At 43.3% G+C, this 17,688-nt stretch overlaps 1 protein-coding gene across 1 annotated transcript in view; it reads right to left on the bottom strand.

Annotated features, from left to right (window-relative positions):
* Positions 1-17,688, bottom strand: part of EXT1 (exostosin glycosyltransferase 1) — a 267,805-nt gene that overhangs the window by 12,876 nt on the left and 237,241 nt on the right. Inside the window, exons 4-7 of the mRNA XM_045861387.1 lie at positions 14,642-14,761; positions 7,572-7,704; positions 4,882-5,000; positions 3,097-3,192 (exon numbers count right to left, since the gene is read on the bottom strand). Of these exons, the coding sequence (XP_045717343.1) occupies positions 3,097-3,192; positions 4,882-5,000; positions 7,572-7,704; positions 14,642-14,761 (468 nt within the window). The remainder of the gene's footprint in view (positions 1-3,096; positions 3,193-4,881; positions 5,001-7,571; positions 7,705-14,641; positions 14,762-17,688) is intronic.

Below are 17,688 nucleotides of genomic sequence, written 5' to 3' on the forward strand. Positions count from 1 at the left end.
ACAGCTTCAGGGTCTGCTCCCACAGGTCTGTCTACGGGGTCAAGTTCTTCTTCTTTCTCAGGCTTTCAAAATCCAATCAAATAATCAAATGCAAAGTGATCGGCAGCCCCCCACACACCGTGCTCAGAAACCTCAGCCGGAAGCAGTGCTCCTGATCCTGTTCCCATGCCTGCTGACTAACACAGACACTGGGAGCTGCCCGCCCAGCGACGCCCTGCCCTTCCCCTTGTTAAGTGCACTGGGGGGCACTGCAAAGACAAGGCCAATAAATTCAAAATAGGGAGTCACAGCCCAAGCAGCAGACACAACAATTTTAAACTCAAGCTAGACACGGAGATGGCACTGGGGAATGAGAAGGGCACACGGCTTCTCCTCTCCATCACGGGCCCAACCACTGGTTTGAAAAAGTCCCATTTCCTTTTTCTGAACCTGCTTCCTCAACAGAGGATAGAAGCCCCTAAGCCGACCACTTCGAAATTCTAGTGTAGAAAGCAGAGGCTCTCCTGTACCTGCCCCGGCTCCGTTCCGCAAGTTGAATGGATTAGCATGAACGGAACCCACATACTCACAGAGGCAATCTGAGGGAAGTCTTTTACGAAAGAGTTAGCTACCGGGCGCCGACCCAAACCCTTCTAGAATTAACGAGCATGGCTAAGAAATGGCCAAGACTCAAGCAGCTTACTGTCTAATGGAGAAGGTATGCCCATGAGTACTTACACAATGCACAACTGAGCACTTCCCATGTGGGTGCTCGTCCACACTTCTAAGTCCATCTACATATACGGTATCGTATCATTTGATCCTTTTAGCTGCCCTATTAGGTATGAAGGCTGTTTCCATCTACTAAAGCAGGATTGAGGCACAGAGTGTTAAATAACTCACCTAAGGTCACACAAAAGTCGGACACTAGAGCCCGTGAGATAAACCATAGCATTATGATGCCTCCCAGAAGAGTCAACATTTACTGAATGAACCGTTGGTGTGTAAGAAGTACAAGGCTAAGCACCTGTAGTGCAGTACCTCACTGAATCCTCAAAATAGGCTCAAGCCTTGGTTCCCTGGAACACAGAGGCTGCAGTAAAACTCACATGCAAGTGCTTTGCCAGGAGGTGCAGCTCCAGGGCAGTGAGAGTGAGGGGAAAGGCACTATTATGATGCACTGGAAGTGCTGGCCGAGGGGGGGCGGCTAGCACTCAACAAATGGCCAGAAGCCCAGATGTACATCTAGCTGGAAGAATGGGAGGTATCTTAACAGACACATCTGTAAAGCCCACGAGATAGGTACTACTGTTATTATCATCATCGTATAAGAAACCAGACTCCCCGCTAAGAGGAGAAATATAAAACCAATCAATAAGTCTGTGCATACAAATGCAATACGAACCATAGAAGTCAGAATGTCTCCCAGTAAGTCAGTCAAGTTGGATCATTTTTTAATATCCTGATGTAGTCAAAGGAAGACTTATCTACCAGAAGAAGTTCTAGTCACTCATGAAAGCATAAATACAAAGAATCCCAAAGTTCAAGGTTAACAGCTTCCACCTGAGCACTGTCCAGGGGCTCAGGCACTGGAATCGGGGAGACAGATACAGGAAGTAGCAGGCAGGAGACTTCTGTGTGCTGGTCCCTTTTGTGAAGCCACACCTATGGTGACATGGATGCATGAGGGCAGGTGAGGCTGATGTCAGGAGGCATGGAGTTATTCTAATTCCCACCATTCTCATTAAATGCTTCCCAGGCAGCTCTCTGGCCGCCATGTTGCTGGAGTCCAGCCCCGAGAACGCCATGACTGTATCTGTCACATTCCCCACTGTGTCCCAAGATTTTGCAATCAGCGCACAGTAGGCCCTCATACGCTGGAAATGAATAGGCGATGCTCCAATCACCTTGTCCATGTGATGGTTACAATTTTCATTGTATTATGGTGAACCATATGATAGTGTCACTTTTAGTGAGTCCAATGATGGTTTCAAATAGGTCAATCCCATATATTAATATTTTGGCATTCCGGCTCAAAGAGGTCTTACTTAGTGTGAGACAATCTCTCACGACATGACCTCTTGGGGATTGAGAAAGGAAGTCTCTTAGATGACAATGCTTCGCCTATCTCAGTTTCATTTAGTAGTGACTAACTTCTTCACAATGGTAAGATCTGAAAGAGAGCAATGAGCAGAAGCTAGAGAAAGAAGAACTCAACTCCAGCTTCCAATAGTGGAAGAAATTTCAAAGAGAACGTAGCATGTGTACAGGGGCTTATAAGACGGTGGGAAGTTTGACAACAGACATGAAGAACTGGGGGCGGTCAAGACAGCAAAGGGGGAAAAATAGAGGCAGGACAGGACACGGGACGACTCGGGTAACTGTGAGTGACCACATGCGCTTGGAGGACAGGGTCTACGGGAAAGGCAATGAGAGAGAGGATGGAGAAGGCCGGCTGAGGCCAGAACACACACGGCCTCCAGTGTTAATTTAGGGCACCAGCAAAGAGACTCCTTAAGGCCCATGAGATGATGAAGATGATCATGCAGTCCTGGGAAAAATGAACCAGAGAATGGAAGCAAGGGGCCCATGAGGCAGCACTCATGACAGGCTCTGATGGCGACACTAAAACAAATGAAGGTAAAAACGTCGTTTTTCAGGTAAAAGTGAGGAATAACCACTACAAAGACACAACTAACTCAGGTTCATCAGCGAAGCCAACCCTGTGTGTCCACGCAATCATCAGCTGCCTCACCTTCATCCTCTTCACTCACAGATGGATTACTATTGCCAGGCTCCAAACTCATTCAACCCTAATAGCAAGCCTATGAGGTATGTGTTATTATTTCCATTTTGTAGATGAAGAAGGTTAAAAAAAAACAACGTGTGTATAGACTCACAAATCTCTTAAAGAGCTAGTATTAGGGACCCAGGATTCACTAATTCGAAAGCCTCTGACAGGAAAAGCTGAGGACATTCAGAGACAGGTCTAGTTTCGGGAAAAGTAGTGCAGGGCCAGGAGAAGGGGCAGGACACGCAGGGCCCATATCCACAGGAGCCCGCGGAGAAACGCAGATGCTGCGGCGACTCCACCTTTAGGTCCCCCGCCGGTCCTACCTTGCTCTCTCCTTCGATGACAAACACAGGCACGGCAGTGGCAGGCCAGCGGTGTTTGGCTGGTAGGGGTTTGTCACAATTCCACAGAACTATGATCTGAAAGGAAGAGGGAATCATGAAATGGCTCGGTAAGGATGTATTTATAAAGGCCTCCAACCCAACGTTTCTTCTCATAGAGGAACAGGGACAGAGAGAGAAGGTAGACATCCAAGCAAGGCAGAACAGCAGACATCAACACTGAGTTTATTTTTTTTTTAAGATTTTATTTATTTTTCAGAGAGTGGGGTTGGGAGGGAGAAAGAGAGGGAGAGAAATGTAGATGTGCAAGAGAAACATCAATCAGCTGCCTCTCACACGCTCTGAACTGGGGACCTGGCCCACAACCCAGCCATGATGCCTTGACTGGGAATCGAACCAGCAACCTTTCAGTTCACAGGCTGGCGCTCAATCCACGGACCCACATCAGCCAGGGCCAAAACTGATTTTAAAGCCAGTCCACTCCCACACAACCTTCTAAACCTGATCATTTCAACAATGAGAGAGAGAGGACAAAAAGATTAACCTAAAAAAAATTTACATCAAGGTGGCTGGAGAAAGGGGGTTGGAAAATAAGTAATTTCAGGGTTGCTGGATCTTAATAAAGTGTTTTTCTTTCTTTTTTTGATTTGAATAAGCAGCTCTTGATGTTTTATTGTTTTTAATGAATCTGTTTTTAAATTGATTTTCTGAGTTCTGGTATCTTATGAGAGGTGAGTGAGGTAGCAACACTGACCAAATCACAGTGGATTTGGAACACATGCTGTGAACCTGCGCTACACCAGGCCCTGTGGGAGAAATAAAGCCACTCAAGGTAGAATTACCACGAGCTCATGTTTTCTGTTCTCCAGAATGGATGCTAGTTTTATGTGACTTTATTACTTCTGATCAATGTGTTTCGTTCAAACATGTACACTTGAAAATTATTTATGTAATTTTTTTCTCGTTTGTAAACCTTCTTCTATAAGCTAATTTGCAAATCAGAAAAACCACTGTTAATAACGGCGTATGGGAGAGAGACTGATTTGCAAAATATTGTCAGTACCGATTTAATCTTCTGTCCCCAATGTCATTGGTCATGACCACTGTGGCGGAAAAGCTGATGTCTCCCAACAGCAACAAGTCTGTCTCTTCTGTTAAAACTTAATTTTCTGGGTCCTCCCAGTGGCACTTCTTTTTTTTTAAAGTTTTTATTTATTTACTTTTAGAGAGAGGGAAAGGGGATGAAAAAAAGAGGAAGAGAAACATCAATGTGCAAGATACACATCGACTGGTTGCCTCTTGCACACCCCCAACTGGGGACCTGACCCGCAACCCAGGCATGTGCCCTGACTGAGAGTCGAACCTGTGACATGACATTTTAGTTTGTAGGGTGGCACTCAATCCACTAAGCCACGCCAGCTAGGGCCCAGTAGCACTTCTGATATTACTTTATCACTCTGACATTTAAAAACAAAATAACGTGCTTATATATTCTTTAAAAAATATGTTGTTGTATATATATATTTTTTAATCTGACCCCAGTGCAAAGATCTCTTCGCCACCCACCCATTCCCAGTACCAGATGTCACTTCCAAGCACCTCTACATTGATGAAAAGGGCATAACAAGGCATGACAAATGAAACGGGAGGAACAGGACACGAGACACGATGTTTAATGAGTCCCAGGGAGCAACATGTGTAGCAGCAGGTAAGGGGTGGGCGTCTCTAGTCCACTAAGCAAGAACAGGCAGGTTAACCCCCACTCACCTGGGCACAATACTGGGATTTGGCTGCGGCCATGAGAAGTTTCAACACTGGCTGGGACTGAGAGACGAGGGGCGTCACTGCATGGATGACTGCAGTGAACTTGGAGGGGGGCTTTAAACCTGCAACAGAAAGGGGAGAGGAGCCTAATGAAGCGCTAAAAACAAGACTGAGGAAATTACTGGTCCTTGCTCCGCTGCCTCACCCCGGAGCTAATGTTCCCTCCTAGCATATTTTTCCTTCGCCTCCTAGGCCCTGACAGAACAAAAACAAGGTGAAAAGCTGCTGGTTAACTGCTGCCTGAGTCTACAGTCCTGGGAAATTTACAGCTCAATGTCCATTTCCAGGTTTTTCCTTTGATACCCCTTTCCTCCCCTGGGGATGCATCTTTGATCTTCCTTCTGCTTTGTAGGCACCCAAAGTCTAATTATACACCCCCCCCCCCCACTCTCAACTCATAAAGGGTCTACCCTGGTCACTTACATCTCAATGTGGGTTTAAGTAAAGTGCTCTCTCCAAGGGTGTCTGCATGTGTCTTAACTACATAACTAATTATGTAGTTAATAACAACTAGCAAGTGGTGAAAGTTAAAAGAACAGCATCCAGAGCCTGACTAAGGTTTGGGTGCCACTTTTCTTTTATCACTTACTAGTGGTGGAATCTTGGAAAAATTACTTAACCCTCCATGCTTCCATAGCTGTGAAACGGGGTTGACAATAACAGTAGCAACCATATGGGGCTTTTATGAGAATTCAATGAAATGAGCTAATGCACACAAAGTGCTTAGAGCAGGACGTAGCAAATAGAAGTGGTCAGTCTTTGGTAGCTGCTGGCATCACCACCATCACCATTGGCATCATTTTGGAGTGGAAGCCTCTACACTCACAAGAATCTTGTTTATGCAGCAGTGACAGAGGTGACAGGAAAGTATGCGACCCAGACCTCAGCCAACTGTGTGCTCGGAAGCCTGAGATAGAAAGGTAGCATACCTGCACAAAGCTGTCACCAAAGAGAAAGTGAGATGGCCTCTCCCCACATAAGTATTCCCGTAAGACCTCACTGTGAAATTGGAAATCAGTTTTTTAAAGTTTTGTGGGGTTTTTTTTTAAGATTTTATTTATGTATTGTTAGAGAGAGGGGAAGGGAGGGAGAAAGAGAGGGAAAGAAACATCAATGTGTAGTTGCCTCTCATGAGCCCCCTACTGGGGACCTGGCCTGCAGCCCAGGCACGTGCACTGACTGGGAATTGAACCTGTGACCCTTTGCTTCACAGCCCACATTCAATCCACTGAACCACAATCAGCCAGGGCTAAACAAAGTTTTAAAACATCACTGGTTTAGACGCCCTGATTTCTCATTTTAGTAGCTTGCACACGAACAAAAGAGTGCAGGGACATTTAAGTCTTAAGATTTGATACTGATGGGATAAAGGTAAGAATCAGATTATGTATATTAAAGGATTATATGAATGTTTGTAGAGCAAATTATATCATACGATTAGCACTTTAATTCCATGTCAGAAAGAAGCTAACTTTCCCACTATCAAGATATACATTCAAGATTTTGTCAACTAAGAAGAATAAAGGTGACAGAGGGGTTTGCTTTTTAACAGTGAAGGAGAGTCACTGCTTTTTGATTTTTTTCTAAAAGATTAAGGAGCATCATTTATACACTTCTAATGTGCTAACTCCAAATGGAGATATTCATGCTCCTTAAGAAATATACAGAAATTTTATTGCTACCCACGGTAGACCAGTCCCTGATTCTGATATGGTCGCCAAGACACAGTTGGATTGGATTAAAGGGTTCTTTGTCACTGGTTGCTACCTCAGGCCACAGACTTTTAGGTTACTTCTTATCAGCTAAATATATACAACTCCAAAAACAGTGAGGGAGTTACGAGGGAATATCAGCATTGGGTAGGAAAATCTAGGAATCTTTTTGCCCCATCAACTTGAAAGGTGCTTTCCTATCCCAGGCTCTCAAATTTGGAATGGAATGGTGGGAAATGTCCACGATGTTACACCAGAGCAACTGTGGCCCCAAGTACAAAAATATCTACGGCAGTAACGGCAGCATGTTGGACAGCTTTGTCCCTCCACCCATTTCCATTTGCCCCATTAGTATTAAACTAAAATCTGCCCGACAGCAGATGCTGTGTCTCATTTGACTTTTTACCTCTATCACCTAGCACTGCATTAACGTAGCATACAAGAGAAGCATAATAAATGTTGAATGAGTGATACGTATCTCCCTCGTGGTATATTCTTAAGTCTTTCTGCTTCCCCTTTATTAGTTTTTCTTTGGTATGAGATAGAGAGGGTGGGACTGTGAAAAAAATATTAGAGTGAGATTTTCTAGCTCCATTTTATATGTGAGACTTAAAATTATAGCTAACCCATTGCCATGTTCAAGATGGGGAGCCACTTTCTCAAAAAGAATTGACTCTGCTAAATGTAAAGCATAACTGTTCAGATAAGAAAGGCATTTAATTTTTTTTTTTTACTTCACAATGTTCTTCAGGATTTACAATTCTTGACCTTGATATGCCTTTTATGACGGGGCTCGGGCAGCAATCTGCAATGCGGGCTGTCAGAGAGACCCCGGTCCAGAACAGAAAACCAAGGGGCTTCGATCCCGGGCATCTGGAGGCTGCACGAGGGCAGTGGGTGCCCGGGAAAGGACACGCTTACCTAAATTAGCATAGTAGTAAGGAAAATCTCCCAGGTAAGATGAATACTGCGGTAGTACGAACAATCCTCCAGGATGTTTGTTCCATATTAAACTGTTACGTGATATGTGCTTGAATATTCTGTCCTGAATAATCTGGAAAACAAAAACATAGCACAGGGTGACGATGACGGCACCTGATAAGGACTGTGCTCAGTCCTACTGGAGGGACGAAGAAACTCAGAGCAGGGACTCTGCGCTCCACCCACAACCCCGCAGCCCGCCAATTCTCCGCCGACAAAAGTGTCTGAACACCAAGACAGTACAGAGCAATGGGAAAAAGAGAAAGGTGAAAGATGGCTGACCAAATTTCCTGATTCAACTTCAGTTTAACCACCCATACTACCTTGTCTTTCTGTAATAAGAAGTCAAGTCCACGCTCATTTCAAAAGTGCGTGGAATAGTTTCCTGGACAGATGAGCATCGAACAGCGGGTCCGCATTGACCCCAGGCAGATGCAGCCTCGTGCACAGAGGTGTCAACGCAGACCCTGTCAAGACCGGGCTAAAGGCCTGCGGAAGGTATGGCCCATTCCGGGAGCTGCGGCGGCTTTGGTCTGTGGCTTTAATTCAGGAGGCAGATACATGTGCTTGTCATATTTCGTTTTCGCTTCAAAGTCAACCGTTGGACTTTAGGGGAAGGGTTAGCTGAAGTTCTCTTGAATTTCATCTCAAAAAGTAGTGAGGTAAGAATTATTTAAAACATCCTCCATAATAGGACAAGAGCCATGGCATATGAAGACTAATAATAAGCAAGCTAGTTCATTAGTTTCTCTGGACTTTGGGACCTTGCAGATCATTAAATTCTACCGTTGGAGCCAGGCATCCTCCCATCCTGGATCATTTGTCAGGCGAATGTGATTAATCCACTTTACAGATTTCTCTCTGTGACTTTCAAACTCTTGTAATTATACCAACCACTCATTAAGATATGATTTGGCAAATAATTAACTTGATACAGAATTTCATGTTTTCAGCAATGTTTTTTTTTCTACTTAAAAAAAAAAAAAGGCTGTCATACATCTCAAGAGATTTAAAACCTAAATCATCACTTTCCAGCTCCTCATTTTATGGAATGTGATTTTAAGTACAGACCATTTTAAATGCAGTTTTATTATTTGCTAAGGTTATTAACACCCTCATCTCATCCCACACGGTGACTAGACAAGTAATAAAGTGAGCTACATTTATCTTTGCAAACCTTATCATGTTTATATTTCTTAATAAGAAAGAAAAAAAAGGAGCAAAGAGAAAATTTCTGCATTTTCTTTCCCCCAGATCAAAATGGCCAATTTTATATGGCTGGGTAGAGGTTTGTAATATGGTGGAGATCTCAGCAATCTAGCTAAAATATGAATGTTGCCTCTGTGTGGTATAGCAGAGTTAAAATGCTGTTGTTAAGCATTAATTATGAAAAAATGTTATGGTTGCGAAGGGTTTTTACACGGCTAGCAATTTCACTTTGTACACCATGTATTAGGTTTGTTTTCCTAAAATGATTCGTCCATATCCACTACCTATTTAGTCTCCTTTATAGTTTTTCATTCCTCTACTTTTTGCTTTCCAAATTTATGTACTTTGCAGCATGTGGTCACTGAAACGAGTTTGGTATCAAGACACAGAGCAAAGTGACACCCGATGGCATCATGAATCTGACCTCCATACAAAATGGCGTGGGGCGCAGACATGGGACTCACTTCATTCAGGTCTCTGGCTGGTATGCTTCCCACTGTCACAGACTTTTTGGTTGAATATCACAATATTGCTATCTTTTTAATTCGAGGATACAGTAATGCGTTACAGTACTTCTGAAACACCAGTAAGCACATGGTACTCTCTTCAAATGGATCTTAACAGGGAGGTATCAGCAGAGGCATGAAAGCAAGAGCAAATGTTCACGTTACACTGGGTCAAGCAACTGGCCACCTTGATGCCTCACTTTCCTCATTCGTAATAAACAATAAAATAGCACAGCAATAATAACAACCTCTCGGGATTGTTAGGGAGAGTAGTGTGAGCTTTAACACTTAAGATTTGGGTTGCTTTTGCCATTAATAAAAAAATATTATTTCTGTGTTCATTTTCTAGGCACAGATTTTTCCATTTTTACACAGCTGCAATATCACAGACATTATGTAGTATAGATATCTTTCCATATTACTAACAGTATTCATGGTTTACTTCTTTTAAAGGATCAACAACAGTACAAATTTTTCTATGCAAAACAATGGACACATTTATGAACTAAATTTTCCCACATTTAGGATTGATTTTTTAAGATCTTGTCAAAGAGTACGAACACTTTTAAGGCTGTACATTTTACTGCCAAATGTCTTTCTAAAAAGTTTATGTCAACTTGCCTTCTCAAAAGTTTGAAGGAGTATGGCTCTCATTTCACCAAATAGAAAGGTCATTTTGTCCCTCTCCTAACGTCCTATTCTCCCTGTCACTACACTGGACAGCTCCCAGAATCCTTGGGGCCCAGGTCTATTGCTGTGAAAGGAGACATTACATTTAGAGGTTTGATGTGACTTTGACTATAAAGAAAATCAACACACACATACACACAAACATATACACATGTAACACAATATTTTTATTATTATAGTCCCAAATAGCACCCTCAATAAGAATATTGTTTCCTATTAGTGTGAATTCAAAGGGAAGAATGACAGCCTCCTTATTTTTCTTTTTCTGTGCCATCTTTAAAAAAAATAATGGACTGCTGATTACAGGTTACAGTCACTCCGTGTGGCTCTGATGTGGTCTCTTGACCAACACGGTGTTACCGAACACGCACAGTGCCACCATATGTCACCTCACTCCAAGCCAAAGCAATTTTCTATTTCCATTATCTCACTGATTTTAAGATCTCATAGCACAATAGCATCAGCAAGACTGTGGTTTAAATGTGCACGGTTAGAGAACTAAAGAGAAAAATAAAGAATGAAGACTTCACAAAACTCCACTAAAAAATGCGCCTCCCAAGCTAACATTAGCTGGTTTCATGTATTATTACAGTCTCATGCACTTTTTCTTTTTTTCGCTCACCCTGATTCTGACTGAGCCCCTATGGTTCACTCCTCCGTGCCAGGTTACTATTGTGCAGCATTCTCACAAATAATGGCATTCAGGAAGGAACACTGTCTCGACAGCATTTTATTATTGTTCCCATCATTCCTTGTCAATTTGCACACACAAAAGGACTAAGCTCCAAAGGGCTTAGCTCTTATTAAACAGCTCTTTAATTCCAAGATGCAGAATAAGGAAACTTCAGTCACACTGGAAATACTACACTAGTTGAATCCCAAATATGACAGAGTGCAGCACAATGGAATGTACTAACGACGTGCCCCTGGCATTGAGAAGAAGATGAGGTGTGTGCTGTTTCCTATTGTGCCTAAGTACTACCTACAACTTTAAGGCTCATAATCTCCAAACCTAAGTAATCCCTTTCTCGTGGCCTAGAATACAGAAGGCAAGGAGGAAAGTCTGAGTGCAGAACCACGGGAAGCGAGGGGCCCTCTAGTCTCTGTTGTCTGTGGGTGACCCTGAACTACCCTCAGATCGCTGGAGCTCCAACAGGGACTAGAGGACTTGTATTATCCACCTTCTAAGCCAAGTGGGTACCATTGTTATGAATTAGTTAAATCATTCTTACAAACAGATTGGCTTTGTTTATTTGTGTTATGCGGATGGCATTTTCTGCCAGTCTCTGTTTTCCTATTTACATTGGGTTTCTGGGTTATCTGAGATCTGAATTAAAAAGGGAAACTAGATGGTATCTCTCATGCAATTCGGTTAGGAAGTCAGATTGTTCCAACCTGATCTTGAGACTGTATAAGGGGATTTGACAGTTGCTGTAAATTTGAATGAAGTATATGGTTTCTAGTGTTCTCAAAACAACTGCGTGGCTAAAGAACTACATGGCTTAAATCCAAGGGGAAGAAGGCATTTCCGGGCACAGAGATGAAAACAGCTTGACTTGAGTTCCTACACTGATGAATATAACACATCCAACTGTTATTACAGGATAATTGAGCACTGCTAACTTAATAGGCCCGAGACCAGATCTCCGCAATAAACCATACTCAAAAGAAATGTAATTAATGAGATACCATCTTTCATCTGGCAAATTAGTGAAGTTGTGTATGTGTGTGTTTTAATTATGATCCTCAAGGCTGACAAGCACGCAGTAAGAGAGTGTCTCCCCCGGACGGCTTGTGAGAGTCTAGGTCGATGCAGCCTTTGCGAAGAATCATTTGACAGTACGTAGCACGAGCCTCAGAACCGCCTAGACTCTTCGGTTGAGTAATCTCACTTCACGGACTCCATACTGGAGAAACAGAGGTGTAGTCTAAGATACATGCAGAATGTCACTGTTTGAATAAAGGATTCATATCTGTATCTATAAAACTAAATAATTAGAAACAACCGTAAGTGTCAACAGTAACAGAGTGGTTAAATAAATACAGGCTTGCAGCGGAGGATGGCACACAAAGTAAAAAATGAAAAGTGAGGCCATTTGGCCTGAGTGTGTGCGAGTGGACGACTGATAAGGCCGAACGAAAAGGCTAGAAACAGACCCACAGAGGCATAAGAGTGGCATGCGAGAACGCCAATGAAATATATGGAGACAACTACACAATTTGTTTAAAAAAAAAAGGGTTTTTTTCCAACACAGATCATATATAAAAGTAAATTGGATTAAAGAGCTCAATATAAAAAAATTAACTATGAAAGTACTAGAAAAATATAAGTAAATATGTGTGTATAAAAAGAAAATTGTGCTTGAAAAGTTCTTTTTAACCATAACAAATAGAAAAGATTGCCCAATCATAAACCAAATAGAAAAGCGTACTAGGAATTAGGGAAAGATATTTGCAATAAGAGGCAAAGGGTTAATATTTTTTTAACATAATAAGGTCTTCAAAATTAATGAGAAAAAGTGGGACAACTTTGTGGCCACTTCCATTTCTTTCTTTATGAGTTTCCTGACCAAGAAATATATGAAAAATATTCATTCTTACTAATGTCCTAAGAAATATAAGAAAAATAATAATATATCATTTTTAAAGATATAATGCCCAATATTGGTGAAAGTGACAAAAACTAAACTCAAAACAGATCTTCTCATATTAGCTGGAGGGAATATAAATTAGTTTGATTCTATTACAGAAAAATTGACAATTCACTTTAGAAATCTTGCATAGTGTGCAAGACATTTGGCATAGTCTTTGAACCAAGTCTTTGAATTCAAGGAATTTTTCCTAAGGAAGTAATCTCAAACATGCCCAGCACTTTTGGGCTGTGGTCATTTGCTTTAATTGTGTATATAATAATAAAAAGTCAAAAACAATAGTAATAGGTTCAAATTGGAGATTCATTAAAGAAATTAAATGATATGAATGGAGTATTATACAGTCATTAAAATAGTTACAGAAAGATCAAAGAATATGAGAAAATATTAACAATACATTTTTAAGCTGAAAAATTATAAAGTACAGAAAGGCTCCTTTTCAAATAAAAATGACAACATATTTATACATTAGCATAGAAAAGAACATATGTATTTATCTGGATATGTCAACAGCGATTTTGCATGGGTAGGTTATTTTATCCTTTAAATATTTTCCATTATTTTCTAAAATAAGCAAGCACTTCTTTGATAAGAAAACCCTATTATTCCAAGAAGAAAAAGAAGAACATGACACTCAACTTTCCTTAAGAAGGGCCTAGGAAAGGTCTTCTAAAGAGGGCAGGATCAAAGAAGAGAAAAGTAGCATCTATTTCATATTCAAATCTGCTGCTACGAACAGCAGACTCAATCAATTTAATTGAAGGGAGTGCTCCGGAGGTACAGGAGACGTTACTTGCAATGAGGAAGTCTTTTGAAGTCATTCTGACCCCACCGTCCCCTTCATGGGGTGAGCCTGGGTCCTCAACAGCCTGTTTCACCTAGTGCCAGGATGGAAAAAACAGGCGCACCATTCACGAGAGGACACTCGGACTAAGCATGCCCCCAGGTGAGAGCAGGAGCCCAGGCTGGGCTCAGGGTGGGTAAGTAAACCCCCCACTGTGCCTAGGGCAGGACCAGCAGCGGCTGTGATACTCAGGATAGCGAGAAAATAGTGGTTCAGGCAAAACAGGGTAACCTTAGTGTTCTTGGTAGTACGCAAGACTTCTCAGCATGTGCTCCAAAGGAAATTCTCCGAAAGGGAGGCCCCAGATGCCACCACCTCATTATCCAGGCACCTCCGAGGCACCGCACGCTGAGCCTCACCGGAGCACCCCTGCTCTCCTTCCTACACGCCTGTAACTCAGGAGTGTGCGGTTGCCTAAATCTTTTCTTAGCTCCTTCTGCTACTTCGGTGTAGCCTGAGGCCACTGCTCTCTGCTCTACTTACAAAGGTTCTAATCATCTCCACGCTTCCCTGTCCTTCTCCCCTCCAGCCTTAAAAAAAGCAGCTTGAAGGTGGGCACCCATCTGCCTACAAGATTGGCTGATTTCATAAAGTTTAACACTTTCTGAACCAGACGGGTGCAATCCCGACTTTCTTCTTAACATATCCTTGCAGCATCGATGCTGGTGGGCATGTGTATGCCGTGAGAATTAGTTCTGCTGTGCCCCAGTGCCACTGGACTAGGGTGGCCAGTAAGTGACTCATATGTTTACAGTGGTAGAAAACTTCCCCCTGCTTGGTTACTACCTGTCTTCCACGGATGCCATTAAGTATGAGTGACAGGACAGTCATTAGCCACGTACCCCTGAAACGATGTGAGCCAGAGCCCGTCTCTGCGTCAGGAGTGTAGTTTCTCCTCCTGTCAGCCCTCCCCTGAGTTTGTCCGAAATGGAGTTACGTGCTTTGACGTGGCAGCGCAGGTAGAAAAAAGGAGTTAACTGTCCTACCCAAAGCACAGAACATTCGGTTTTGCCCCATCTGACCAAATACACATCACCAGCAGCAAACAGAAGGCCAAGAGAAGTGTATAAAAGGCCATTACTCAACAGAAGGCCAAGCGGTCCTACTTACCTCTAGTGTAGTTAATACAATCTTCTCAACTGAAGAAAAATAAGCCTCCCACAAGAATTGTGTCTGCTGTCTAAGTGCTAGGATTTTATCCTGATGAATAGACCTGATTGTAGAAGGAATCTGTAACACAAGGGGAACACATCGTAACTATAACTGGACAACAATGGCATGTCACTGCATAGAAATGACCCACTTGGGCTTTTGTTCTTTCCAGCATTTGGCTCCCAGCATACAGATCTACTAAAAATCACCAGCCTCTCGGTTAAAATGCCTTTCGGAGGTGTTGGGCACAGAACAGCATTTATTGGGCATCCTCTTTAATGACTTTAATGAATGAAAGTTCCATTTCGCCTCTAAGTTTCAGAAGCACGTTACCAGGTGTTTGGGGCATTCTTATAGTAGTGATTGCTGTTTTCTCCTTGGAGTCCCACAGATCCTTGAACTTGTACACGGACAACCACATTTTACAGAGAAGGCGCTACAGGCCTTGGGGAAAGGCTGAAGGACATCATCCCCCTACAAAGCACTTTTAAGACATGCCATGCCGGGGACCACAAATTACCTACTCAAGGGCTTTTCAGGGAATGGCTCTGAGCCTCTCCCGTGAATCAGAAGCTGGGGTTAGTCCATTCTATGTGCACATACCTCCTCCTTCACCCTGAGAGCTCTTCTGCCACCCCCCCCCCCTCCCCAGAGCTCTCTTGTTGTCTCCGGCACTTACCCCAATCTAATGCAACCTTTCCAGCCTTGAACAGGTTCGGTCGCCACTGCTCTCTACCACACTACACAATGTTGAAGGTGGGTCTATGTGCCGTCCATATCGCTACACATTTTAAGGCAGGAAAGTGGCCTTTCTATAGTAGTCACTCAGAAAGAGTAAGAGCTGACTTGAACACGGCCATCTGAAGCCACCAAAGGGATACCATTATTTTTACTAGCAGTGTAGCTAATGGTTTAGCACAAGACACATGATTTAGACAACACGAGGGGGGATTCTTGACTTCACCATTTACTAGAAGCAATTCCTTGGACGAGTTACTTGATCTCTCAAAGATTCCATGTCCTCATTTCTAAAATGGGGCTACCGTACTAACATCAGAAGGTTGTCACGAGGATCAGAGAGGTGCTCAGCACCGTGCCTAGAACACTGAGGGCTTAATTAGAACAGCAATGATTACAACCGACGTTATCATTATTGGCATAAGGGTGATGATATTCAAGCTTGGACCAACGGCTTCATGTGTACATGTGAACTGGCTGGGGTCTGGAGCTCCGAAGTGTACACTCTGGGCTTCTGGTGAGTTTCTTGGGCTCGCTTCCTAGCCTCACTTACAGCGCAAGGTCTCTCTTATTTGTGGGGTCTACCCTCTTAGGGGCGACTCCTTGTGCTCAGCAAGTGCCCTTCTGTGCTCACCTCTTTCTGCATGCTTGCCTCCCACAACTAATCGGACAGACATCCGGGCCTTGGCTGACGCAGGAATGCTCTGCTTGCGGCTTTAGTAAGTTACCCACAGCATCGTGACTAAGACTACGTCCGAATTTCCACTGGAGGGGAAGGTGGCAGCACTGCTTTTAAGAGGAGCAGTAAAACTGCTCCATAATAAGAACAGAAGGACAAGCTGTCTTGACGTGGCCATGTCCAAAAGTAGATAGTAAATCTGGGCTCCAAAGTGTGTAAATGGAAGGAAAATACCCTTGGAGAAGATGGACAGACCGTTCATATCACGAATCCTTGGCAGGTCGAAGCAAATTTATTTTTATTTACTCACTGAGAAATTACCTAGAGTGCCAAAGACAGACCAGAAAAAAAATTATCCTGCTCAATTTTCATAATCACGCTCTCTTCTAAGTGTCAGTGGCATTTTTAAGAGTCACGGAGATTGATTTCACTGCTTCATCATGGTCATGAGGAACCACTCCATTAGAAAAATGCCGAGAGGTCTCCAGAAAATGGGCTAGGCTGTGGTTATGAAGGGAGAGAGGGGGTATCACGGACTACCCTGCCACTACACCCCCCTCTCTTACATAAGCTGCATCGTGATGTTCCCACGTCAGGTGAAATATATCCTCCCCCTTTGTGTGCACGAGCGTCTGACATCGCCCCGCGAAGGGTTCTGGAGGGTAATTCCGACTGAAAAGACCAAGTTCTAAGTTTTAATGGCATTTGACTGTCGGTTATTAATTTGCTTGTCCTGAGGGGCTGGTATGGAAAAGCGATAAATGAATTCCAATTTGGCCAGATTGTTTTGGAAGCTGCAGAACCCAAAGTCTTAATAAAAGGTCGTGGATGGTAACAAAACTCATGAGATCTACCAAAATAGATATAGAAATACACGCTGAGCTCTCTTGGTGACATGATGACAAGAACATATGCAAATAAAAACATCCAAGCTGTTCTAAAACAGGAAATGAAAAATTGTAACATAACAAAAACATTCCCCAGAGCAGACATTTGGGCTCCTCGCCAGCTCTCTAACACCACAGTGAACGACAGTGCAGTCGCTGTTCCGTGGGGAGACAGCTGTGCAAAGTCAGAACGCACGTGAGGAAGCAGAGTACCCGCAAGCGTGGGTGGGCACGTAACGAAAACCACGATCTTCAGGGTCAAGCCAAGAAGTTGCTCCCGAAGGTGAACACACATCAGCTTTGGTGAAAAGGTAGAAAAGGGACAACCACAAAGAAGCATCCCACAATGTTCTCCGCGCCAAAGACAGGACTCCCCGCTTATTCGCGTCAAGTTCATGGGAACGTTGGTGCGTGAGTGGAGAAATTACAGCTTGTGGTCTGTATTCCCTTTACTTCCCAAGTTTCCTTTACTAAATGTGCATTATTTGTCCAAGTCATGAAAGGAAAAAGGCACCATGAAGAAGAGCCGTGCTCATCACTGTGGGCTGGCCCTTCTTGAGTAAAGGTTTTAGGCGCACACCGTCTCTGAGCGAGAAGGACACTCGCTCCTGGACCGTGAATGCCTCTTTCGTCCTGGACGTCCCAGGGGCACTCAGATCACAGAGGCCCAGGCAGAAGGCGTGCTCTGGGTGCTGGGTTCA

Source organism: Phyllostomus hastatus, unplaced genomic scaffold (genome assembly GCF_019186645.2).
Source record: "Phyllostomus hastatus isolate PE091 unplaced genomic scaffold, TTU_PhHast_1.1 phas_scaffold_21, whole genome shotgun sequence".
NCBI lineage: Eukaryota > Metazoa > Chordata > Mammalia > Chiroptera > Phyllostomidae > Phyllostomus > Phyllostomus hastatus.